The 26977-nt window shown below is 40.8% G+C and overlaps 1 protein-coding gene across 4 annotated transcripts in view; it reads left to right on the top strand.

Annotated features, from left to right (window-relative positions):
* Positions 1 to 26977, top strand: part of NYAP2 (neuronal tyrosine-phosphorylated phosphoinositide-3-kinase adaptor 2) — a 286407-nt gene that overhangs the window by 243021 nt on the left and 16409 nt on the right. For all 4 annotated transcript variants that reach the window (XM_077290780.1, XM_077290779.1, XM_077290782.1 and 1 more), the window contains 2 exons: positions 10168 to 10383; positions 11952 to 12055. In XM_077290780.1, the coding sequence (XP_077146895.1) occupies positions 10168 to 10383; positions 11952 to 12055 (320 nt within the window). The remainder of the gene's footprint in view (positions 1 to 10167; positions 10384 to 11951; positions 12056 to 26977) is intronic.

Raw genomic sequence — 26977 nt, 5'->3', positions numbered from 1 at the left:
AAATGTGGTGGCACCTTTGCCCGCTGTCCATGGTGAGCTGATCAGACTGCATCATTGGCTTCCCTGTGGCTATCTTCCTGAAGCCGTGGGCCACCGGCGGCTTCAGGAAAATGGCCGCCGGAGGCCGCGTGCGCAGATTGAGATCTCGGCGGCCATTATCCTGAAGCCGAGTGCAGTCAAAATTTCAATCTGTGCACAGGCGGGCTCCCGTGGCCATTTTCATGAAGCCTCCGGCAGCCCACGGTTTCAGGAAGATGGCTGCAGGGAAACCGGTGATGCAGTCTGCTCACCATGGACACCGGGCAGCACCGCCGCCACATTTTTGCCGGCGGTATCCTGAAGAAATGACCCTGCTCAGATGCACTCCGCACCGCCCACCACCACAGCATCAGCACACCTCTGCCGCAACCCCGGGTAAGCCTGCGTTTGCACTATAAGACGCACTCCCCATTTTCCTCCCACTTTTTTTTGGAAAAAGTGCGTCTTATAGTCCCAAAATTATGGTACATGTTCTTAATGAATTCATACAATAAAATGTAACTTTTTAAATGATTCTTGTGATAAATTTCATCCCCAGCACAATCTTTTTATTTCTTTGGTTATTTAATTATTTTTGTGCCACAAGGGAAGTGCTATACCTTTAGGTTAATTGAGATATATTGATATTTTCATAAATGGCAGATTTTCTATTGCAGAAAATGTTATGATTACAAATCAGCTCCATTCATCAGAATGCGTTTGTATTGATGGCAACAGCACACATTTCAATCAGCTGAACTCAGATAAATGAGATAGTCACAGAATTTCTGCCAAAAAAATCGGTTGTGTGTTTTATTTGACCTAATGAGGTCAAATTTTTTCTTGTTCATTTTACTTGTCCCATTATGGTAAAGAGTGAATGGCTTCCAAAGGATCTGACTGAGTATCACTGGCGTAGGGGACTCGGGCATTTGTCTTAAAGCTACATGTTTGTTTCAATCAGGACTTGAAGTGAGAGGTTGTCAGGGACCCTTTCAGGCTATACAAAAATCATCTTGTTAGTCAGGATGTTGTCATAACTATCCTATAGAAAGATACAAGCCTCCAGGTACATTCAGGCTGCTTCTTGGAAACTATGTATTCATCTCTTCTTTTTTATTGAATCTTTATAGTAAGGTAATCTAAGAGCACTTTCTAAAGTTTCTTATTTGTCATTATTTTTAGATTACACCTTAGGGTATGTTTCAACGTTCAGGAAACGCTGCGTGTTTGACGCTGCTTAGAGCCGCAGCGTCAAACATGCAGCGTCTAGATGTTACAGCATAGTGGAGGGGATTTCATGAAATCCCGTCTCCACTATGCGGTAAAACACACAGGCAGCAGACCCGTGTAAACGGACATGCGGCGTGTTTTTTTCAGAATGCAGCATGTCTGTTTACAGTGCGGTGACGCTCCGTCGCTGCGCCATAAATTTCCCATAGACAATCATTAGATGCGGTAAAACTGCATCTAATGATTAGTCACATGCGTAGAAACTTCCTACCCGCAGCTTACTACGCATGTCTGTCGGCTCACCTGTCCCGCCGCCGGAAGTTCCTCGTCCAATTGCAGTTCTTGCGATAACTTATCTTATCGCGAGAACTGCCGTGCACGTGACTGGGAGTTATCTCCGGTCACTAGTCTGCTTCTCACAAACAGCTGATCAGCTGATTGTGAGAACGCTGCAGTGTAGGTGATAGCTGGAGAGTTATCTCCGGCGATCATCTACAGGTTCTGCTACATCTGGATGTCAGGAATCCAGATGTAGCAGAGCCGGACACGTCTAGACTGTGTGCACATAAAACACACAACATACAACATACACCATACAACATACACCATACAACATACACCATACATAATACACCATACACCATGCGACATGCAACATGCGACATATGACATGCAACATACAACATGCGACATACAACATGCAACATTAGACATGTGACATGTGACACATGTGACATGCAACATGTGACATACAACATGCGACATGCGACATATAACATGTGACATGCAACATGTGACATGCAACATGCGACATATGACATATGACATATGACATATGACATATGACATATGACATATGACATATGACATGCGACATGCAACATGCGACATGCGACATATGACATATGACATATGACATGCGACATGCGACATTTGCCATGCAACATGCGTCATGCGACATGCGACATATGACATGTGACATATGACATGCAACATGAGACATACGATATGCGACATGCGACATATGACATGTGACATGCAACATGCGACAAGACATGCAACATACGACATGCAACATGTGACATGCAACATATGACATGCAACATGAGACATGCAACATATGACATGCAACATGAGACATGCAACATATGACATGCAACATGAGACATGCAACATATGACATGCAACATGCTAAATACAACATGCAACATACTGTACATACATACAGGACATGCAACATTCATAACATACATACAGCACATACATACAGTACATACAATAAATACATATAGACATACAGTACATTCTCACCATCGCCTTGTCACCTTGATCCCCAAAGCCAGTGTCACCTGTAACAAATAATAAAATAATAAACAAACAATATACTCCCTGATCCGCAGATATCCAATTAAAATGAGTGTCCCACGACGATCTCCTGTGGAGAGAAGCCACATCAGCTGATGTGACCACTCTCCAGGAGCTCCAGGAATACAATGATGAAAGGTATCCTTCCACAATGTATTCCCCACAATGTATTCTTCAGCCCCCGAGAAAATTGTCCGTAGTCTCACTTGTGGCACTGCTGTGTGGGAAAATTCCAACACAGCTTTGCAATAAAGTGAGACTCTGAACTAAGGTAAGCCATTGTCTCCTGTCAGTGTGTTACTGGAGGGCCTATAGAGCAGTGACATCAACCGATGTCACTGTTCTTTAGGGGAGATTGACGTGGGACATTCGTTATTAATTGGACTATGGCGGAAAGTAAGTATATGGTTGGTTTATTTAATTTTTTATGCAGGAGATCGAGTATGGTAAGTATGGTAAAATTAAGAATATTAAAATACTTTTTTCTGGCTGTGTCTTTATTTTTTTTAACCCTTTCACTACTCTAGGATTAGTAATGGATAGACGTCTTATTGACTCATCTCCATTATTAACCAGGCTTAATGTCACCTTACAATAGCAAGGTGACATTAACCCCTTATTACCCCATATCCCACCGCTACAGGGGAGTGGGAAGAGAGGGGCTAAGTGCCGGAATTGGGGCATCTTACAGATGCACCATTTCTGGGGCGGCTGGGGGCTGGTATTTCTAGCCGGGGGGGCCAATAACCATGGCCCAATAACCATGGCCCCTCTCTAGGCTATGAATATCAGCCCGCAGCTGTCTGCATAGCATTTCTGGCTATAAAATATAGGGGGACCCCATGTAATTTTTTTTGGGGTCCCCTTAATTTAATAGCCAGTAAAGGCTATGCAGACAGCTGCGGGCTGATATTCATAGCCTAGAAAGGGGCCATGGGTATTACCCCCTTCCCAGGCTACAAATATTGGCCCCAGCCATCGGCTTTTCCCCTCTGGCACTGAAAATTGTGCGGGAGCCCACACCATTTTTTTTCAAATTTTTTTCAAATTAAACATATTGCGTTTAAGGCAGGCGTCAATACCCGGCACTGCCGCGGGCACTCAGGACTGGAGCATTCAGCTGCATAGAAATACATGCAGCCGCACGCTCTGCTCCCAAGTGCCAGTGGCAGTGCCGGGTATTGAAGTGAGAGACTTGTGTGAGTTTCTCGCGAGTGTGACCCCGGCCTAACGCAGATTTCATGTGTGTGTCTTTAATTAAGGCCGGGATCACACATGCGAGAAACTCAGATGAGTCTCGCATCTTAATACCCGACACTGGCGCCGGCACTCGGGAGTGGAGCGTGCAGCTGCATAGAAATACATGCAGCTGCACGCTCCGCACCCGAGTGCCGGCGGCAGTGCTGGGTATTAAGATGCGAGACTTGTCTGATTTTCTCCCTTGTGTGATCCATCTATCGTATCCATCTATCTATCTATCTATCTATCTATCTATCTATCTATCTATCTATCTATCTATCTATCTATCTATCTATCATACCTATCTATCTATTATCTATTTATCTATTATCTATCTATTATCTATCAATATATCTATTTATCAATATATCTATCTATCTATCGATATATATAGATAGATATATTTATAGATAGATATATCGATAAATAGATAGATAGATATGATAGATGGATACAATAGATAGATAGATATGATAGAAGGATACAATAGATAGATAGATATGATAGATACAATAGATAGATATGATAGATGGATATCTATCGTATCTACCTATCATATCCATCTATCGTATCCATCTATCTATCGTATCTATCTATTATCTATCTATCTATAGATATATTTATACATAGATATATATATAGATATATCGGTAGATAATAGTTAGATATATCGATAGATAGATACCATAGATAAATACGATAGATAGATCCATAGATAGATATGATAGATAGATACGATAGATAGACAGATACGATATATATATGTATCCTATCTATCTATTGTATCCATTTAACGTATCTATCTATCTATCTATCTATCTAGCTGTGTGTGTATATTCTTCAATGGACTATGTAAATGAAGAGGTTGGACAAAAAATGACATCACAATTCTTTTTTTTTGTATATCTTTATTGAGCTTACAAAAACACACACAAATCCGCATGAAAAAAACGCATGAAAAACGCAAGTGACCTGCCAGTGACCTCAGGTGCAGATTTGGAGGTGATTTTACCTGCGTCAAATCCTGAGAAAATCCTAAACGTGGACACCTACCCTTATGATATAAATATACCCTGTCCCTGATATACTATATAGTGCTACTATTACTTTTTTTTCTATTAAAGTGAACTTGCTACCGGATTTTTGCAATACAAGCTATGGCCACAACCTTCAATACCTCTTTTACCATATTCAAGCAAGATGTGTATGTATGCAATTCCCCAACCCCCTCTGCATCTCTGCATATCACAAAAATATGTTTTATAGTCCCCCCATAAGGAGTGATCCTGTCCTTTGGTCTTGCTTCGGCGCATCCTCTCTCATCACAATCGCTGTGCCCCTGCTTGCTTAATGTGGATAACGCGTCCTATGTCATCCAGACAGTGTCCCCCAATCGCTCTCCTGCCTAGGTATACTTTGCTCTGCCCTGCTGATGTCAGAGCAAAGTTCTGGAATGCACATGCATTGGGAAAGGCCAAAGAGCGCTTTTGACCCAAAAGTAAAGTCAGCCCATGAGCACTACAGTCCTTTGCTCTGCCCTCAGTACACCCGAAAGTACGCCTGTGCAGGAGAGCTATTGGGGTACACTGTGTGGATGAGGTAGGATGCATCATGCACATGAAACAAGCAGGAGGATGGCAATTGGAAGGCAAGCGATGCCCATTGGACCAGACTGCACCGTATGGAGGGACTATAAAAGATATTTTTTGGGCTATGCAGAGGGTATGGAAGCTTATATACAGATTGCTAGAATACTGTAAAACAGGCATGGTGGCGAGTTCATATTGGGAAAACCTGGTGACAGATTCGCTTTAAGGGCTTGCTCACATGAGCGTATATATCGGACGAGTGCTATCTGATGTTTCATCTGATAACACTCGGACCAATGTTATTCTATGGAGCAGTGCTGATCAGCGTTTTTTTCTCATACCAATTTGGAATGAGAAAAAAATCAGAGTATGCTGTGATATGCAGCATAAATCAGATGGCATGCACCCATTCAAGTGGGTGCATGGAAATTATTGGACTGCACTGGGTCGGATGGCATTTAGGTGCAGTCTGATTTCGCAGACTCACACAATGGAGAGGATGGAGATATTTTGTTATCCATCGTCTCCTCACCTGTGCTTTGGGGATATCTGAAACATGGCTGGATGAGAGCCATGACTGGGCTGTTAGCTTGCAGGGTTATAGTCTGTTCAGAAATGACTGAACGGATAAGCGAGGGGGAGGGGTGTGTCTATATGTAAAATCATCCTTAAAACCGATCCTGCGTGATAATATAGGTGAATCTAATGAAAATGTAGAGTCCCTGTGGGTGGAGATAAGGGGAGGGGGGAAAAATAATAAATTACTGATAGGGGTTTGTTATAAATCTCCAAAAATAATGGAAGCAATGGAGAATATCCTCATAAAGCAAATAGACGAAGCAGCGACTCAAGGAGAAGTCATTATTATGGGGGACTTCAACTACCCTGAAATAGATTGGGGAACAGAAACCTGCAGTTCCAGCAAAGGTAATCGTTTTTTGACAACTATGAGAGACAATTACCTTTCACAACTGGTTCAGGACCCAACAAGAAGGGGGGCACTGCTAGACCTAATATTAACCAACAGGCCAGACCGCATAGCAAATATAAGGGTTGGGGGTCACTTGGGGAATAGTGATCACAAAATAATAAGTTTTCATGTATCCTTTAATAAGATGGGTAGTAGAGGGGTGACAAGGACACTAAACTTCAGGAGGGCAAATTTCCAACGGATGAGAGATGACCTTGGTGCAATTAACTGGGACGATATCCTGAGACATAAAAATACACAAAGAAAATGGGAGACGTTTATTAGCATCATGGATAGGACCTGTGCACAGTATAAACCGTATGGGAATAAACATACTAGAAATAGGAGGAAACCAATATGGCTAAATAGAGCTGTAAGGGGCGCAATAAGGGACAAAAAGAAAGCATTTAGAGAATTAAAGGAAGTAGGTAGTGATGATGAGGCATTAAATAAATACAGAAAATTAAATAAATTCTGTAAAAAGCAAATCAAGGCAGCAAAAATTGAGACAGAGAGACTCATTGCCAGAGAGAGTAAAAATAATCCCAAAATATTCTTTAACTACGCAAATAGTAAGAAGCTAAAAAATGATAGTGTTGGCCCCCTTAAAAATAGTCTGGGTGAAATGGTGGATAAGGATGAGGAAAGCGCCAATATGCTAAATGACTTTTTTTCATCAGTATTTACACAAGAAAATCCCATGGCAGACAATATGATCAGTGATAACAAAAATTCCCCATTAAGTGTCACCTGCTTAACCCAGCAGGAAGTACGGCAGCATCTAAAAATCACTAAAATTGACAAATCTCCGGGCCCAGATGGGATACACCCCCGAGTACTGCAGGAATTAAGTACAGTCATTGATAGACCATTATTTTTAATCTTTAAAGACTCCATAATAACAGGGTCTGTACCACAGGACTGGCGTATAGCAAATGTGGTGCCAATATTCTAAAAGGGGACAAAAACTGAACTCGGAAATTATAGGCCAGTGGACATAGTGTATATGGACTTTTCAAAAGCTTTTGATACGGTGTCACACAAAAGGTTGATACATAAAATGAGAATAACAGGGATAGGGGAAAATATGTGTAAGTGGGTTAAGAGCTGGCTCAGGGATAGGAAACAAAGGGTAGAGAGCAGAATTTCAATATTTGCAGATGACACTAAACTCTGCAGGGTAATCAATACAGGGAGGACAATTTTATATTATAGGGTGATTTATGTAAACTAGAAGCTTGGGCTGATAAATGGCAAATGAGCTTTAATGGGGATAAATGTAAGGTCATGCACTTGGGTAGAAGTAATAAGATGTATAACTATGTGCTTAATTCTAAAACTCTGGGCAAAACCGTCAATGAAAAAGACCTGGGTGTATGGGTGGATGACAAACTCACATTCAGTGGCCAGTGTCAGGCAGCTGCTACAAAGGCAAATAAAATAATGGGATGCATTAAAAGAGGCATAGATGCTCATGAGGAGAACATAATTTTACCTCTATACAAGTCACTAGTGCGACCACACTTAGAATACTGTGCACAGTTCTGGTCTCCGGTGAATAAGAAAGACATAGCTGAAATAGAGCGGGTGCGGAGAAGAGCGACCAAGGTTATTAGAGGACTGGGGGGTCTGCAATACCAAGATAGGTTATTACACTTGGGGCTGGCTATTTAGTTTGGAAAAACGAAGGCTAAGGGGTGATCTTAATTTAATGCATAAATATATGAGGGGACAGTACAAAGACCTTTCTAATGATCTTTTAAATCATAGACCTGAGACAGGGACAAGGGGGCATCCTCTACGTCTGGAGGAAAGAAGGTTTAAGCATAATAACAGATGCGGGTTCTTTACTGTAAGAGCAGTGAGACTATGGAACTCTCTGCCATATGATGTTGTAATGAGTGATTCATTACTTAAATTTAAGAGGGGACTGGATGCCTTTCTTGAAAAGTATAATATTACAGGGTATATACACTAGATTCCTTGATAGGGCGTTGATCCAGGGAACTAGTCTGATTGCCATATGTGGAGTAGGGAAGGAGTTTTTTCCCCAATGTGGAGCTTACTCTTTGCCACATGTTTTTTTTTTGCCTTCCTCTGGATCAACATGTTAGGGCATGGTAGGTTAGGCTATAGGTTGAATTAGATGGACTTAAAGTCTTCCTTCAACCTTAATAACTATGTTACAATTCTCTCATCTGAGACAATTGGATCAGACTGAGCTGACACTCGGATCAGAGTTTTATCAGAGGGTCTTTAAAATAATCGATCTGATTCTCTCAGAGGAGAGAATCTACTCTCCTGTGACCCAAGCCTAATACTGGGAATCCAGCTATACAGGAATTGTACGGGGATTTTATAGGTCAGGAGGCCCACTAACATCTATGAATAAATGGTATTGTATTGTAGATTGCTTTTTTTAAAAGATATTACTTATTTGACTAAACTGGTTTTATATGTTTAGGGATAGGCATGCTGATTTTCTGAAACAAAGAACAATATTTCTCCTTTGTATTTATACTGCCATACAATAGTTAAAGAGGTAGTCTAATTTGGGGGTTAAGGTAATAAAAGTATATTATGCATTGAAATAAAAAAAAGACTACTAATCAACCTCTTCAGTCCCCTATCCAATCCCCTGCCAATCCTTGTTAGCAAGCTGGCAGCACTTGACCACTGCATCCAGTGCTCTCAGCTGCCATGTGCCATTATAGTGGAATCACCACTCAGCAGCTACTAACATGCAGCTTGTAAACAAAGACCAACAACGACGGCATCTAGGATTAGCACAGAATCAGCAGTACATGTAAAAAAATGAGAAATGCATTTTTATGTTTTACTTGTGGCTTTTTTATTTGTATTTTTTACTGAAATCAGAAAACACCTTTAGGCCGAGGTCACACTTGCGAGTTCAATGCGAGAAACTCGCGCGAGTCTCTCGCATCAATACCCGGCTGCCGGCACTCGGGACCGGAGCGTTCAGCTGCATGTATTTCTATGCAGTCACACGGTCCAGTACTGAGTGCCGGCAACTGCTTCCGGGTATTGATGTGAGAGACTCGCGCGAGTATCTCGCATTGCACACGCAAGTGTGACCTCGGCCTTAAAGTAAACCTGTCACCAGTGTTGGCCGATATAAGATACGACCATCTCCTTTCATGGCTTATACACAGCATTCTATAATGCTGTAGATAAGCCCCCAACCTGACCTGGAAGAACTGAAAAATAAGTTTTATTATACTCACCTGGGGGGCGGTCCGGCACCTCCCAAGTTCCCTTTAAATAATAACACCTGACAAAGTACAATAACCACCCATATGTTCTTACTATCTATTTACAGTTGTGCTCAAAAGTTTACATACCCCGGCAGAATTTTTGCTTTCTTGGCTTTTTTTTAGAGAATATGAATGATAACACCAAAACTTTTTCTCCACTCACGGTTAGTGGTTGGGTGAAGCCATTTATTGTCAAATTACTGTGTTTTCTCTTTTTAAATCATAATGACAATCCAAAACATCCAAATTACCCTGATCAAAAGTTCACATACCCTGGTGATTTTGACTTGATAACATGCAATAAAAACTCTTATTGTGTACAACTGCTGCACCCAGTAAACGAAGAGGTAGCATAACCTGGTGTCAGATTCCTTTTAACAGTCTATCCTACAAAGTCCTAAAGTTTGAACATTTTTAATATTTCTTATCAAAAGACATTTGAACTTTCATTAACTATGATTTTATTTCCCTATTTTAGAACCATGTGATGAAATTAAAGTGAGAAGTCACAGTACAGAACCTTTACCAAAGTTGGAAAACAAAGAGCGATCTGGTCACCACCATTCTTCACCATCCTCCAGAGAGTCATTTAAATCTCAGGAATGGGATGGAACTCCGGTCTCAACACATGTGTCCACTAGGCTTGGAAGATCATCTGTGAGCCCAACAATGTTAGCAGGAAACAACAGTTCAGGTAAGAGATCTGAATAAATGAAGAGGGTTGATGACTTCCCTGTTGATGTCTAAATTATTTTGAACAATTAGAATTCTGTAATAAATGTCTGAAAAGTGTTAATTTGAATCATATTAATTCGGTAAAATAGAAACTGCTTGTAAAAAGTAAGCAACCTTGCAACATACTTGTTACTAAAAATCCTCATCATCCTCAAGAATTAAATAATTTAATATTATTGTTTACTGCCTTTTTCCAAAGCTACTGGCTGCCTCTGCAGTCTATCTGAGGTAGCCGGCCTCCTAGGTAGCGAGGTCAATGTTTACAAGTTCTTTTCTATTGAGTTTGTAATCTTTGCTCCCTGGATTGGCCAGCTTCAGTACTACTACACTCCTGCAGGGGCAAAGCTGCTTCTGTTTCCAACATCAGAGAGTGCAAAGTTGAGACCAAGGACACAACATAGCAAAAACTTTGAGTCAATCAATCAGTAGCGCAACTACCCTGGCAAGCAGGAAGTCAGGAGGATGGGTAGTGGTGCATTCCTGAAGATTGAGCAAAAGCTGCTTCATTAGGTTTGGACTCAGATTGATCGCATCCGAATATGATATTCATGAGAGTTTGGTAATTTCCCAGGTTATTTTTTATTATACGTTGTTGTAGATTATTTAATTATTATATGTGATAGTTAAACACAATAGTAGATTACATTCTACTTTTAAACTGGTTGTCCACTACCATTCAACTGATTTATTAATAGTTTCAGGGAGGTGGAAAAAGTCAAAGAATGGGGTAGTCACCTCCTGGACCATTGATGTTTCTCCATACTAGTCACTGCATCCACCACCAATTCTTCAGGATCAACATCCGGCCAGGGTATCACTTGAGTGCTGCAGCTCATCAGCATTTTGTGATCAGCTGCAATGTTCACATTATTTCCAAGGGAAGGAAACGCCATTACTTGTGGCTCTAATAAAATGTGAATGCTGCAGCTATTAAACTGATCAGTGGCCGCTGTCAAGGGATGGAAAGAGTATGAAAGAACGGCATCGGTCCAGGAGGTGACCATAGTCTATTTTTTCACCTCCCTGGGCCCTATAATAGGGAGTTGTCTAGTATCAGCCGACTCATTTAAATATAATAGATTTTTGCATGTTCATCAGGGTAGAATGAAGCCTCACTAGCATTCACAGATTTCTGCCTACTTCATAATATTCCTTTCGTTTAACTCTCTACAGCAGAGATCAACCTTTCAGTTGTGATCCATGCTTGATATGACTTGTGGTGTTGTGTTATGCTGGGTATTACATAATAAATTGTATTAAAGGTATGCCTGAGTTACAATGTTTTTGACAATTTTTAAATGCTAATGTCATAGTTTTGATGTGGAAATGTGATTTTACTTTGAGAATCTAGGTGTCACTAGGGTGGCATAGCATCCCCATCACACAATAAACCTAAGTGCTATAGGAGGCTTCCAATCCACTGGTTGGTATTTACTGCTCTAAATTGTAAAAAGTCTAGAAAAAAGTATGTAATTGTTCTGATTTTAATTACATGCATGATTTTTATGTTTGTTTTTAATTTTGCAGAAATGAAAATAAGCTGCAAATTAGGTCGATCTGCTTCCACGTCAGGTGTGCCTCCTCCTTCAGTAACTCCCCTCAGGCTAGCCAATGAGCAACAACACAGCCAGGTACCACCGTTACCCAGTAGTGAATGACGTCATGTGATTCAACATGCCAAATACTTTCCACTTCTGTGTCTGTCATCTGTTGCCGTCAGCTCTGTGTGTCTGTCTTCGTATGGTCCACTCTCTGTCTACCATTAGTCAACAAAGTCATCCGCCGCTCTGTTCACGGAGGATCTTTGTATATCTTTTTCCTATAGTTCTTTGTTGATCCAGGTTCTACTCATTCTGTAAATTTATTGTAACATTTTACTATTTGTACTTTCAGTTATTTTTTTTACACTTTGTGCACATTTTTACTGTCGTAGTTTGATAAATTTCACAGCCTTGTTTATGTGTATAGATGACTGTCTTCTCTGCCAAAACAACTCCATTATTAATGATTTATACATGCATTTTAACATTCTCCCTTCTGTATTGTTAGATATGTGACAGTCTTTGCATTTACAGTTATTTGGTGTTGGTGCATGTTTATATACGATCTGAGGTGTCACTGTCTATACACAATACTATACACAGCCATCGTTCTCATTTAAATGGCAGCTACACAAGTTCAGCCCTGTAACATTTAGAATATATTGAAATTAATACAATGAAAATATTGTTGTATATTGTATAAGAGACATTACCCTCTTTATGTGCCAGAGAGCTCTGTAAACTGCCTAAAATTACATATCTCCCTGGCACATAGGGGGCTATACTGAGCCCATTCTATTGCCAAAAAATAAGAATAAGATGTAAGTGTTTATGCATGAAAAGCCATATCTATATTATCTTGAAAAGATAAATAAAAACTGCATCAAAAGACTTTATCACACTTGTGTTGTGCCGATATCTTGTTCTTTTCAATGCATGATTCTTTGTGTCACTATTGTGTTACTTTACCAAGCTAACCATAAGAGTTAGTAACTGGTAAAATGTTCTCATCAGATCTGTTTGTGTCTTACACTCACTGTCTAAATGGTTTAGAAACATCTGTCCAGCACGTTACAGTGTCTCATATGTCAGCACAATTGCCATAACCATATGCTAGTCTCAGTTCATATCTAATTCGTAAGAAATATTTAGACCCACAATTAAAGAATCATCTGAAAATATGCAGTATGTCAAGTAATTTTCTATTTCTATCCATTTTGGTAAAGCAGGTTAACAAACAATCAGGCCGGCATTACCAGTTCAACAAGGGTGTTATTGTTTGTTTTTTTTATTTGAGGAGCCATAAGGTGTCCATATGTCTTAGAAAACTGATTGCTAACAGTTTGATGGACAATTATCTATCCTGCCTTCTTCATACAGATAGTAGTAAGGAAAACTGGGAAAAGGAAGAGCGCACAATAGGGTTTAAAATGTTAAAACAATACAGAAACCAACATGAATCTGCTCACCTGTTGGGGTTGCAACAAAGCAACATGTATCAAACACATATACAGTTGTGCTCAAAAGTTTACTACATACCCCAGCAGAATTTTTGCTTTCTTGATCTTTTTTCAGAGACTATGAATGATAACACCAAAACTTTTCCTCCACTCATGGTTAGTGGTTGGGTGAAGCCATTTATTGTCAAACTAGTGTGTTTTCTCTTTTTAAATCATAATGATAACCCAAAACATCCAAATGACCCAAATCAAAAGTTTACATACCCTGTTGATTTTGGTCTGGTAACATGCACAGACGTTGACACAAATGGGTTTGAATGGCTACTAAAGGTAACTTGTGACCTGTTTGCTTGTAACTAGTGTGTGTGCATAAAAGCTGAGTGAGTTTTTGGGATCCAGACAGACTCTTGCATCTTTCATCTAGCCACTGATGTTTCTGAATTGTGAATCATGGGGAAAGCAAAAGAATTGTCAATGGATCTATGGGAAAAGGTAGTTGAACTGTATAAAAATGAAAGGGATACAAAAAGATATCCAAAGAATTGATAATGCGAGGCAGCAGCATTCAAACTGTGATTAACAAATGGAAAATCAGGGGCTCTCTAAAGACAAAACCACGGTCAGGTAGACCAAGAAAAATGTCATCTACAATTGCCAGGAAAATTGTTAGAGATTTCAAGAAAAAAACACAAATAACAGCTGAAATACAAGACTCTCTGAAATCTAGCAGTGTGGCTCTTTCAAGATGCACAATAAGGAGGCACTTGAAGAAATATGGGCTGCATGGTTGAGTCGCCAGAAGAAAGTCATTACTGCGCAAATGCCAAAAGTATCTCACCTACAATATGCAAAACAGCACAGAGACAAGCCTCAAAACTTCAGGAGAAAGGTAATTTAGAGTGATGAGACCAAAATTGAACTTTTTGGCCACAACCATAAATGTTACATTTGGAGAAAGGTCAACAAGGCCTATGATGATCGGAACACCATTCCTACTGTAAAGCACAGAGGTAGATAGCTGATGTTTTAGGGATGTGTGAGCTACAAAGGCACAGGAAACTTGGTCAAAGTTGAAGGAAAGATGAATGCAGCACATTACCAACAAATACTGGAAGCAAATTTGCACTCATCAGCCCAAAAGCTGCACATGGGATGTACTTGGACGTTCCAACATGACAACGATCCAAAACACAAGGCCAAGTCGACCTGTCATTGGCTACATGCAGAACAAAGTGAAGGTTCTGGAGTGGCCATATAAGTCTCCTGACCTCAATATAATTGAACCACTCTGAGGAGATCTCAAGCATGCAGTTCATGCTAGACAACCCAGGAAATTACAGGAACTGGAGACTTTTTGCCAAGAAGAGTGGACAGCTTTACCTTCTCAGAAAATAAAGACCCTCATCGTAAGGGGGCAATACATGGTATTAAGAAAATGGGGTATGCAAACTTTTGATCAGATTCATTTGGATGTTTTGGGTTGTCATTATGATTTAAAAAGAGAAAACACAGTAGTTTGACAATAAATGGCTTCACTCAACCACAAACCATGAGTGTAGAAAAAGTTTTGGTGTCATCATTCATATTTTCTGAAAAAAAGCCAAGAAAGCAATAATTCGCCAGGGTATGTAAACTTTTGTGCACAACTGCATCAGCTGCTGCAGGACATGAGTCCAAAGGGCTTAGAAAAAGATCATATCCAGGAGAAGTGTCACTGGATGCACTGCTAATAATTAGGGTTGAGCGACCTTGACTTTTTTAGGGTCGAGTCATGTTTCATGAAACCCGACTGTTGGAAAAGTCGAGTCGGGCGAAATCGGCCGATTACTGCGCAAAGTCGAGGATCGGCCGGAACACGAAACCCTATGCACGTCAATGGGGATTTTTTTTTTTTTTTCTCTCTCTCTCTCTCTCTCTCTCTCTCTCTCCCCTCCTCCGTCCCAGCACAGAAAATTTCGTTTTACACATTCCAAATCGCTATTGCGCACAAGCGATAAAATGATGATAGCCGTGCACGCCCTAACTCCTATGTCATCACTCTGCCCACGCTCCTTCATTGGCTGTAAAAATGGCGCTAAACGCGTCATACGAAACGCGACTTTGGCGCCAAGATCGCGTACCGCATGGCCGACCCCACACAGGGATCGGGTCGGGTTTCATGAGACGCCGACTTTACCAAAAGTCGGCGACTTATGAAAATGAACGATCCGTTTCGCTCAACCCTACTAATAATTATATCCAATGCATATTTTCCATGAAAACTTTATTTTAGCAAATTTACAAAGTCAACAGGTTTTGAGGTCAATGCAGGACCTCTTCATCAGGACAAAAACCTGTCCTGATGAAGAGATCCTACGTTGACCTCGAAACGCTTTGACTTTGTAAACCTGCTAAAATAAAGTTTTCAAGGAAAATATTCGTTGGATATAATTATCAGCAGCGCATCCAGTGACACTTCTATCTGATATGTTTCTTCTTCATACAGAAGCACTCTTGGTTAGGTGTGTTTTAAATGTGGAGAGTTGTATAACCCAGTACCAAACTGTTGATTAGTCCTGGACATCAAAATTTTAGCTGATTCCTCCATACAAACCCACTTCTACTTGGTTATATTGATGGGTTTTCTCAAAAGAACTGTTCATTTAAGATACATCCACAACATTTCTATAGGAAGAACAAAAAGATTGAGCATTGATATTAACTTTGCCCAATTCTTCTTTCCCTTCATATCTGTTGAGCAAAAATTTGGAGGCACCTCATACAAATTTGATGCTCTGTTGGTTCACCTGAAATCTATAGGTTCAGGTAAACCTTATCTAATGTGTATGGGATAATGTTGTCTGCAATGTCTTTATTAAACTACAATTATCACCTGCAAAATTATATACTTTGTACTAGAGAAGATCGTATTGATGTGTGGAACTCCAGTCCATCGGCCAGGTCAGTAGCCTCTTACCACTGGATGAGAGATTCGCAAATCTCTTACCTACTTATCTTCCAGGATCCCCGGTACAGCTTTTGATTAGCCAGGGCTGGCACAATATCATCTATGCACCACGCTGAAATTATGTCGCCCACCCTTGGCTAATCAAAGGTAGCCTCAGTGTTGTAAGAGATTTGCGAGTCTCCAGTCCTGAGGCTCATCTCTACTCTGTACCCATTATGGTTTACTAGGGCTGTGGACACCCAGTTGTTGCAATTACATTGGTGCTTGACAGTTTGTGAACCCTACAGAATGTGCTGTATTTCTGTATATATTTGACCTACTGTAAACTTCCTTTTGACAGATTTTAATTCTTAAAAGAATGTAGGTAAGAAGAACCAAATGAAATCAATGAGTTAAAATATTTGACTTTTGTCATTTTTTTAATGAGGAAAATGAGCTATCAATGTCTGTGAGTTGGAAAACTATGTGAACCTTTTCTTTCAGTATAATTCCCTTGTGAAGCAAGTAACTGCATCTTAATGTTTCCAGTAATTGTTGATTAGTCCTGCACATAGACTTTGAGGATTTTTAGGACATTCCTATGTACCAAGCAGCTTCAACTCTTGTTATGTTGGTGGGTTTTCGGACAAGAACTGTTCACTTCAGAATCTTCCACAACATTCCTATAATATTATGGTTAGGGTTTTGACTTGGCCCTTCCAAAATTTTAACCCAATTCTCCTTTAACTATTCTTTTGTAGAATGACTTGTGTGCTTTGGGTCGTTGACTTGCTGCATGACCCACATTCTCTTGAGACTCAGCTCATGGACAGGTGTCCTGAAATTTTCCTTTAGAATTTTATGGTATGATTCATAATTCATTGTTCAATCATTGATGGCATACAGTCCTTACCCAGATGCAGAAAATTAGAACTAAACCATGATTTACAGATGGTATAAGTGTTTTTCTTTGTCCAAACATAAGGCTTCTCATTTAAACTAAACGTTCTATTCTAGTCTCATATGTCTGCACAACAGTGTTCAATAAATTGGCTTGTTCGGGTGTTCTTTAGCAAACTGGGGACATGCTACTTTGTTCTTTTGGCAAGCAGTGGCTTTCTTCTTGGCATTCTTCCATTCATTGTTTTTTTGGGTCCTACCGGATGACGAACACAAACGTTAGCTAATGTGAGAAAGGCCTTTAATTGCTTAAAGGTTACTTAATGTTCTTTTGTGATCTTGTGGACTATTTATTGGTCGACCACTCCTGAGCAGGGTAATAATGGTCTTGGATTTCCTACATAGCTACACAATCTGTCTGATTGTAAGGTTGGTAGAGTCCAAGATCTTTAGAAATGGTGTTGTAATCTTTTCCAGCCTGATGAGCATCAACAAGTCTTCTGAGGTCCTCAGAAATCTCCTTTGTTCCTGCCATGATATAGTTCCACAATGAATAATGAACATTAGAATTTCATAGATCCCTGTTCTTGATATAAAATATATCGCACACTCATACATGACTGTCATGCCACTGAGTGGAAATACTGGAATCTAGTTTCACCTTCAATTATCTGCTAATCTTAAAGGTTGTCATTTGTGATGCGCGAGTATACTCATTGCTCGGGTGGTCTCCGAGCATTTATTAGTGCTCGGAGATTTAGTTTTCGTTGCCGCAGCTGCATGATTTATGGCTGCTAGACAGGCTGAATACATGTGAGGAATGCCTTCTTGTTAGGGTATTCCCACATGTATTCAGGCTGTCCAGCAGCCTTAAATCATGCAGCTCAGGCGACGAAGACGAAATCTCCGAGCACTAACAAATACTCGGAGATTTCGCTCATCACTAGTTGACATACTTTTGCTGCTCACAGACATGTGATATTGGATACGTTTCCATATTTATAAAATTATAAAGTGTAATAGTTTAGGATTTTTTGTTTTATTTGTTTCTCTTTATGAACTTTTAGAAATTTTTTGAAAATATGATGCAGTTATAGGTCAAATTTATGCAAAAATATGGAAAACTTTGAAGGGTTCACATTCTTTCAGAGAGAACTGTAGGTACATTTATAGTAATATCTCTTGTACCATATTTGTATTAGACAAAGTTTACAAGAATAAAGGAATACCAGGCACTATGCCATTTTCCAGGGCTGATGCTCTCTCACACAAGGAATGCCTGTCTTCATACATGGCCCCATAATGTGCTATGATTGTGTATAAATATCAATCATCTATCATTTTGGAAGTGGGATAAATACAAGAAAGGCAGCAGTACAGCAACAAAATCAGATCGATGTTAATAGGAGCAAGTGTTCATAAACTTATCTATTATTTTAATAACTTGTAAACTTCAGATTTCAAGATGAATGGAATTATCTACTTACTAAAACAACAGCAAACCAAACATAAGATATGTAAGACCCCAGGTCTAATGGTGGTTCTCCAAATTGTACAAGCAGCAGTCAACCTTACCTAGGAAAAAGAGACTCAAATGAGAGGTGCGGACAGATTTTAGGCATTACACAGAAGCTGAGAGAACCTTGGCCAGCTGATCTATTACTTATTGGCTAGGCACAAATCACTCCTTCTGATTCAGGGCTAGCCGGCATACCCCTAGGCACTAACCTGTTTAGCATTCCCTCCTTACTTTAGGGCCAGTGCACATGTTGCAATTTCATTGCGTTTTTGTCATGTTTCTTTTTGCACAGATTTATCACAAAACCTGAAGGATTTCGAGATGCCAGCAAAGTGTATGAGAATCCTGAAATCTCATGCACACGTTGCTTATTTCTTCCGGGCAGATTTACAGCAGATTTAAATCAGCAGCATGTCAGTACGTGCGCACGTTCAGTATTTGGTGCAGATATTTCTGCACAATGTCTGCATTTTGTGGCAGGAAAAACGCAGCTGTGAAACGTACGTTTTTGCAGTGTTTTGCTCCTGTTTTTACTTGCATTTTTGGTGCAGATTTCCCCCTCCTCATTAGTATGGGTAAAATCTGAAGCAAAAATGCTGAAACAAGTGCCAGGCTGTAGATTTAAAACTTAAAGTCGCAAACAAGCAACGTGTGCATGAGACTTCAGGATTCGTTCACTTTACTGGCATCAGGAAACCCTTCAGGATTTGTGAGAAATCTGCAGTGAAAAAACGCAGCAAAAACGCAATGTGTGCACACAGCCTCAGAGTTTTTGCTGCAGATTTAACCCGTACTAATGAGTGGGGAAAAATCTGCACCAAAAACGCATACAAAAATGCATAAAAAAGTGCCTATTATACGTAATGTTCTTCCTGCCCAGAGATGAAGAAATGGTGCAGAAATTAAGGCTGCCATCACACTAACAGTATTTGGTCAGTATTTTACATCAGTATCAAAACCAGGAGTGGAACAAATAGAGGAAAAGTATAATAGAAACATATGCACCACTTCTGAATTTATCACCCACTCCTGGTTTTGGCTTACAAATACTGATTTAAAATACTGACCAAATACTGCTAGTGTGACGGCAGCCTTATGCTGCAAATACTTAACATGTGCACTCATGGGTCCTTAAACAGGTCCTGGACATCAGCTCTAATGACTCCAGCTGATCACACCCAACACTACACAGGACAGTCTGTACTCTTTTGGCTTATGAGACGATATTGTGACCTTTATTTGTGTACCCTGATCACAAGGGTGATGTGCAATATGCTGCCCTCCTTCCTCATACTGGCTGTGGAACAAGAAGTCTTCCCCCTCACAATGGCACTTGTCACCAAATTCATAGAATCATAGATTCATAGAATAATAGAGTTTGAAGAGACCTCCTGGGTCATCTGGTCCAACCCCCTGCTCAAAGCAGGATTCACTAAATCATCCCAGACAGATGTCTGTCCAGCCTCTGTTTGAAGACTTCCATTGAAGGAGAACTCACCACCTCTCGGGGCAGCCTGTTCCACTCATTAATCACCCTAACTGTCGAAAAGTTTTTTCTAATATCTAATCTACTCTCCATAGTGCTATATTGGAAAAGTCACTACAATTTAATACATGGGGAATAACTTGTCCCGAACTTTACACCACAAATTTATAGTACAACGGGTCCACATGTATGTTTTATTATATCATTATGTAACTAAAATTACTCTGAAAGGAGAACCTAGACAACTCTCACAATGAAAAAGTCCTTTTTTACATTGCAGCCTGGTGCTACGCTTTCGGCACATAACTGGTTCCATCTGGAATAAAAAAAAAAGTTTTGTCAAATTAATTGGACAAAAGCAGTTTCTTTCTGCTCGATTTACCTTCAATGGTCATTTCACGTAGATAGATGCACAATAAAGAAGCTCCTGAACGGCAGCTGCCATTATCCTCATCCAGTTGGCTGTCAATGATCTAATGACACTGCGATGAGTACAGTAGCTTTCTGATTTCTAAATGTAGCCAGAAAGTCAACCGCACTTGTATAGAAAAAAAGATGATACAACGGCTCAATATGACATGATTAATTTATATTACAAGTGCAGGACATTTCTGATCATCTTATACATTTTACTACACAGCTTATTAAAGCGGGATTATTTGATTAACTACTCCATAAAAATGTAGTCTGTTAAAAATGTTAAAAATATACAGTAACAGATTGCTGAAATCTAAATATTACAGAATAATGGAATAAATAGGCAATTCTAACAAAAAAATGCAAAGTACAGTGATAATGAGCAGTGCTGTCATAGTCTTCCCAATGTCAGACTGTTCTATCTGGAGGAACGACACTCCCTCTACCTCAAGACACTATGACCCAAGTGTTATATTCTAGTAGGACTTCTCTATTTCCATACAGTAGTAATCAAAATTATTCATAACCTCCATTTAAAATTAGGATTATTCCCAAAATTTACCAACTTTCTGCTATTTGCAATAAACCAATCAAGCAACAACAGCTAATATAAACCAATCATCTCAACACAACTAATATAATAAGTGGTTTCTACAAATTAAAAGCAAAATGTTACTTTTAATAACTTGCACAATTTTGGAATTATTCATTCCCTTCACGATTAATGTCCTTAGTACTTAATAGTGCACACATTGGCTATTGTGACCTGATGAAAATAAAAGATTTGATAGTTTACCTGAGGGCGGATTCCTCATGAACATTAGTCTCTAGCTTATTATTATCCTTGGGTATGCATGCTGCCACCATCATCTTTGATTTCCAGCAAAGATTTTCTAGGGTTCAAATCACGCAACTGAGGGCCACTCCAGAATCTTAGAGGAATTCTTCTGAAGCTAAACCTTGATGAAGTTTGAGATATGATTGGGTTCATTGTCTTATTGGAAGGTCCAATTTACTGCCAAGCTTAAGCTTTGAAGAAGGTGTTCCCAGCATGCAAACTCAAGATTATTAATGAATTGGAGGTTATTGCCAATGAGGAATGAAGTAAGATTTATCAGGAACGCTGTCAGAAGCTAGTGTCTCGCTATGCATCACATTTGCGTCAGGTCATGACACACCTAACTTTTAATAATCAAGATATAAAATTAAAGATATAGCAAATCACACACATATAAATAGTGACCAAGAGAAAAGTGCAAATAATAAAAATGGTTCGGACTCACCCATATTGTGACCAGAGGGAGCAGTCCATGGATCAGGAGGGAACAATGACCAAACAGGAGCTGCTAATCTCCCTGTTGTGCCTCATGTAAAGTCTTCCATCTTGACAAGGACAGTACCCAAGTGTGGTCCTGTCGCATTAATTATATCCCTAATATTCTCTCCCAACGCGTTTCGGCCACCAGTAACGGGGGACTCATCAAGGGGGCAAAAAAATATTTTGGAAATAGTGTGGGTACAATGAATGTAAGAGCCATAAGTATGTTAAATAGCGGGGACAAGTAAACGGGTTCATAAGAATGCAGGACACCATATGAATCGGCAGAGTGCTGCATGGCAAAGAAGCAAAGTCTAAGCCATGGCAGGCAGGTCATGACAGCCAAAGGTGCTCTATTAAGTACTTAAGAAGCTTTTCTTTTAGGGGTTGAGTTATTCTGAGAATGCAGTAGTCCGTAAAAGTGTCTCTTTGTGTTGAAAGAGGAGTAAGCACTTGTTATATTAATTGTTGTGAGGATCTGAAGTTGTAGGTTGTAATAATCACCTAGGTAGGTTAAAGATGCAACTATTTTTTATTCCATACGTCCATGGTTTTACAACAAATCCAGGTAGTTGGCCAAAATACAATGTCTCCAGTCCACAAGATCCCTTCTGGGGGCTCATAGTTCCACTGCCCTCGTAGCAGGTGCTACTCACTGTCTCCCAACTTTTAGTTGGCTTACAGATTTCGTATCTACCTTCAGTTTAGCCTGTAGTCACAGTCCAGGCTCCTCCAGACGACAAATAACACAACCAATGTCCATGTATCCAGGACCATCAATCCTTAAGAAAGTTTGTGAAATCCAGATGACAGATCCTTCATCCATGTCAGGGGATCCAGTCCAACTGGCAACCGATCTCCAAAACTCCATAGACCATCCATCTCAGTTTGGATCCTCTTCCTTTGAAGTCACTCCAACAACTCCCACCCCCTTAAACATTTTGCTTTTAGCTCAAAGAATGAAGCATATTCCAGCATCCCATCACCTGAAACCCGCATTGGTGACAGCTTTCTTGGGTCTACCATACCCATCCACACAATGGGACTAGTGGCTATAAGAACATTGAAATGAGAGAGTTCCTTGATTACTAATCTTGGGTTTAGTCTTATATATGCATAAAATCTAGCCTGCATGTCTTCCTCTACTTACTGTCACTGAATGGAATTATTGATTCCTGAGGATAAACTGACAAGCAAGCAAATCACTAATGAAATACAGAAAGCAAATCTCTAAAAAAACACAACAATATCAATGCAACCGGTGCTATGTGTTGGAAAAGTCTGCATCCCGTAGAGCCATGGACTCCGCTTTACATCCATTCGTCCTATAGTGTTTAGTCAATGGCCAGTTCCTCGCAATTGTGTTGAGATTAGTGTTGAGCATTCCGATGCTGCAAGTATCGGGTATCGGCCGATACTTGCTGTATCGGAATTCCGATACCGGGATTCCGATACTCTTGTGGTATCGGGTATCGGAACAACATTAATGTTAAAATGTGTAAAATAGAGAATTAAAATAAAAAATATCGCTATACTCACCTGTCCGACGCAGCCGGGACCTCAGCGCAGGAACCGGCAGCGTTGTTTGTTTAAAATTCCCGCTTTTACATGGTTACGCGAAGTCCCGGCTTGTGATTGGTCAGGGCGGCCATGTTGCCGGGCCGCAGACCAATCACAGCAAGCCGTGACGAAAATACGTCACGGCTTGCTGTGATTGGTCCGCGTCCCGGCAACATGGCCGCCATTAACCAATCACAAGCCGTGACGTCACGGGAGGCTGGAAACGCGCTCATTTTAAAAAGGGCGCGTGTCCAGCCTCCCGTGACGTCACGGCTTGTGATTGGTTGCGTCGCGGTCAACCAATCACAAGCCGGGAGGCTGGACACGCGCCCATTTCAAAATGAGCGCGTCCAGCCTCCCGGCTTGTGATTGGTTGATCGCGGCGCAACCAATCACAAGCCGTGACGTCACGGGAGGCTGGACACGCGCCCATTTCAAAATGAGCGCGTCCAGCCTCCCGGCTTGTGATTGGTTGATCGCGGCGCAACCAATCACAAGCCGTGACGTCACGGGAGGCTGGACACGCGCCCATTTTAAAATGAGCGCGTGTCCAGCCTCCCGTGACGTCCCGGCTTGTGATTGGTCAGGGCGGCCATATTGCCGGGACGCGGACCAATCACAGCAAGCCGTGACGTAATTTCGTCACGGCTTGCTGTGATTGGTCCGCGTCCCGGCAACATGGCCGACCTGACCAATCACAAGCCGGGAATTCACGTAACCAAGTAATAGCGCGATTTTTAAACAAACAACGCTGCCGGTTCCCTCGCTGAAGTCCCGGCTGCGTCGGAGAGGTGAGTATAGCGATATTTTTTATTTTAATTCTTTCTTTTACACATTTATATGGTTCCCAGGGCCTGAAGGAGAGTTTCCTCTCCTTCAGACCCTGGGAACCATCAGGAATACCGTCCGATACTTGAGTCCCATTGACTTGTATTGGTATCGGGTATCGGTATCGGATTGGATCCGATACTTTGCCGGTATCGGCCGATACTTTCCGATACCGATACTTTCAAGTATCGGACGGTATCGCTCAACACTAGTTGAGATATATAAATAGTTCTTATATCATTAGTTTACCACAAACAGCAGAATGTTTGTAGATGTTGCTAATAAAACTAATTGGTAATTTTGATGGCAATTAAATATCTGTATTAGGCTAGGTTCACATTTGCGTATGGGAGGGCTGCGGATAGCAGCATTCTTCCTCCCTTCTTCCTCCCTGAAACCCCACCTATGCTCCACCTACTCCGCATGCGTCCTGCGTACCTATCTTTAACATTGGGTATGCAGGGACATGCGTTGTATGCGGATGCGTCCGCATGCTGTAATTTGAGGTGTGCAGTGACCGCACGGAAATGCAAAATTTTGCTTTTCAGTGCGGTCGCCGCACACCTCAAATCGCTGCCTGCGGACACATCCTCATATATCCGCATGACCTGCGTATCCAATGTTAAAGATAGGTACGCAGGATGCATGCAGAAGTAGTTGGACCTAAACGGCAGAAGTGCAGAAGTGGGCGGAGCTTCATGGAGGAAGTACACAGCCGTCCGCAAAGCCCCTGTACGCAAGTGTGAACCTGGTCTTACTACCTATCATATGTTAGGTGTTCAAGAGCACTATTTCCAAAATATTCTTTTTCAGGATGACAACTTTCAGGCGCTTTGCAAGACATCTACTCCTTAAACACTATGACCTCAAGGCATAATCTCACCTATATCTTTTCACTCACAAAGGTTCTAACTAAGCTACCTATCTCACGGTCTATAATCTATGGCCCAATAATATCTAGGACTGTGCTTCCACCATGTTTTAGGTCTACAGGGTAACTATAATTCTGCTATGAATGCGTGAGGCTTAGATTGCAGTGGTAGAAAGATGAAAATATCGTTATGTAAAGCGCACTACATATGACAACGTACATCGAGCTTTCCATAGCCTTAGTTTCATCCTTCTAACACTCCACGTAATCTACCTCATTCTGATAAAGGTCAAGATATAGGACTGAGACATTAAAATCATTCTGCATCTTTTGGATTGTTTGAATAAATTTCTCCTGTTCTTCATATCGTATCTGAGTGCCGAGTTTTCATCTTATTTACCATTACAGATTGAATCAATCCAAAGGTGTTCTCTCTATAAGAGCCGATTACATCCTCTCCCAGGTTTTAATCCACCATTCTCATCTACATTATACCCACTGGGTTTAATTTCAGACTATATGGGCCCCATAATGCTTCTTTCTAATACAATGAACGGCAGCCAACATGGAACAGTTGCAGGCCCACTGACTTTATCAGCCTCAGACAATTATTCACATTTGCTAGCTCACTGTCCATTAAGTTACTCCTTAGGGCTCACCTGGCTAAACAGGCAAACTTTACAATGTGAGCAGGTGAGTACATAGAAATCCTGGTGCCCTAGAAGTTCTAATTGGGCCCCCTCCCCGACCAAAAAAACCCCATAAAATTCTGTAGGGTCACAGAAGAGCATACCTCACAACTTTGCAGCCATTATAAAGTAATTTTCCTCCTATTGAAGCCCCTGGATTGCCCTTCAATTTTCTCCATAAAGTGTGATGGCAACATATAGTGTCCCCCCAAAACACAGTATTATACCTACACTGTGAATTCTTTCACAGTACCCTCCTCCACACATACAAAATGATGCCCTTACTGTACACCAGTCAGCCTCAACTCTCCCCCAACAACGTATGGTGACCCCAACACAGTATGATATCCCAACTGTGATTGCCAAACATCCCCCCATTCAGTATAATGGCCCCCACACCCCTTCCCTCAGTATGATGGTGCCAACACAACCATCCACATTGTATAATGGCCCCCAATAGCCCTCCAAATAGTATAATAGTCCCCACCCAAACCGCATACTGGCCCCTACAGAGCCCTTTACACAGTATGGTGTACCCCACAAAAACAATTATACTGAATAATCTCTTGTATACAGTAAAATAACCTCCAAATAAACCTCCACACTGTATAATGGCCCCCACGTAGACCTCTAAACAATATAATTCCCCCTCTACATAGATCTGCAAACAGTATAAATGCCAACTCCATAGTCCTGAAAACAGTATTATGACCCCCACACATGTCCTGCAAACAGTAAAATTGCTGCCTCATAGCCCTCCATATAGTATAATGGCCCCCATAGCCCTCCAATTAGTACAATAGTCCCCCAGATAGTCCTCCAAATAGCATAATGGTTACCACGTAGCCTTCCAATTGGCATAATGGCCCCCACATAGTCCACAATACAGTATTATGGACCTCATATAGGCCTCCATACAGTATAATTGGCCCCATATAGTCCTCCATACAGTGTAATGTGCCCCATATAGTCCTCCATACAGTATAATGGGCCACATATAGTACTTTATAAAGAATTTTGAACAGGAAAATGGGCTCA

The sequence above is a fragment of the Ranitomeya variabilis genome, chromosome 2, assembly GCF_051348905.1.
Source record: "Ranitomeya variabilis isolate aRanVar5 chromosome 2, aRanVar5.hap1, whole genome shotgun sequence".
Classification (NCBI taxonomy): domain Eukaryota; kingdom Metazoa; phylum Chordata; class Amphibia; order Anura; family Dendrobatidae; genus Ranitomeya; species Ranitomeya variabilis.
Note: the sequence above shows the minus strand (reverse complement) of the source record. Positions and strands in the feature narration are given on the sequence as shown.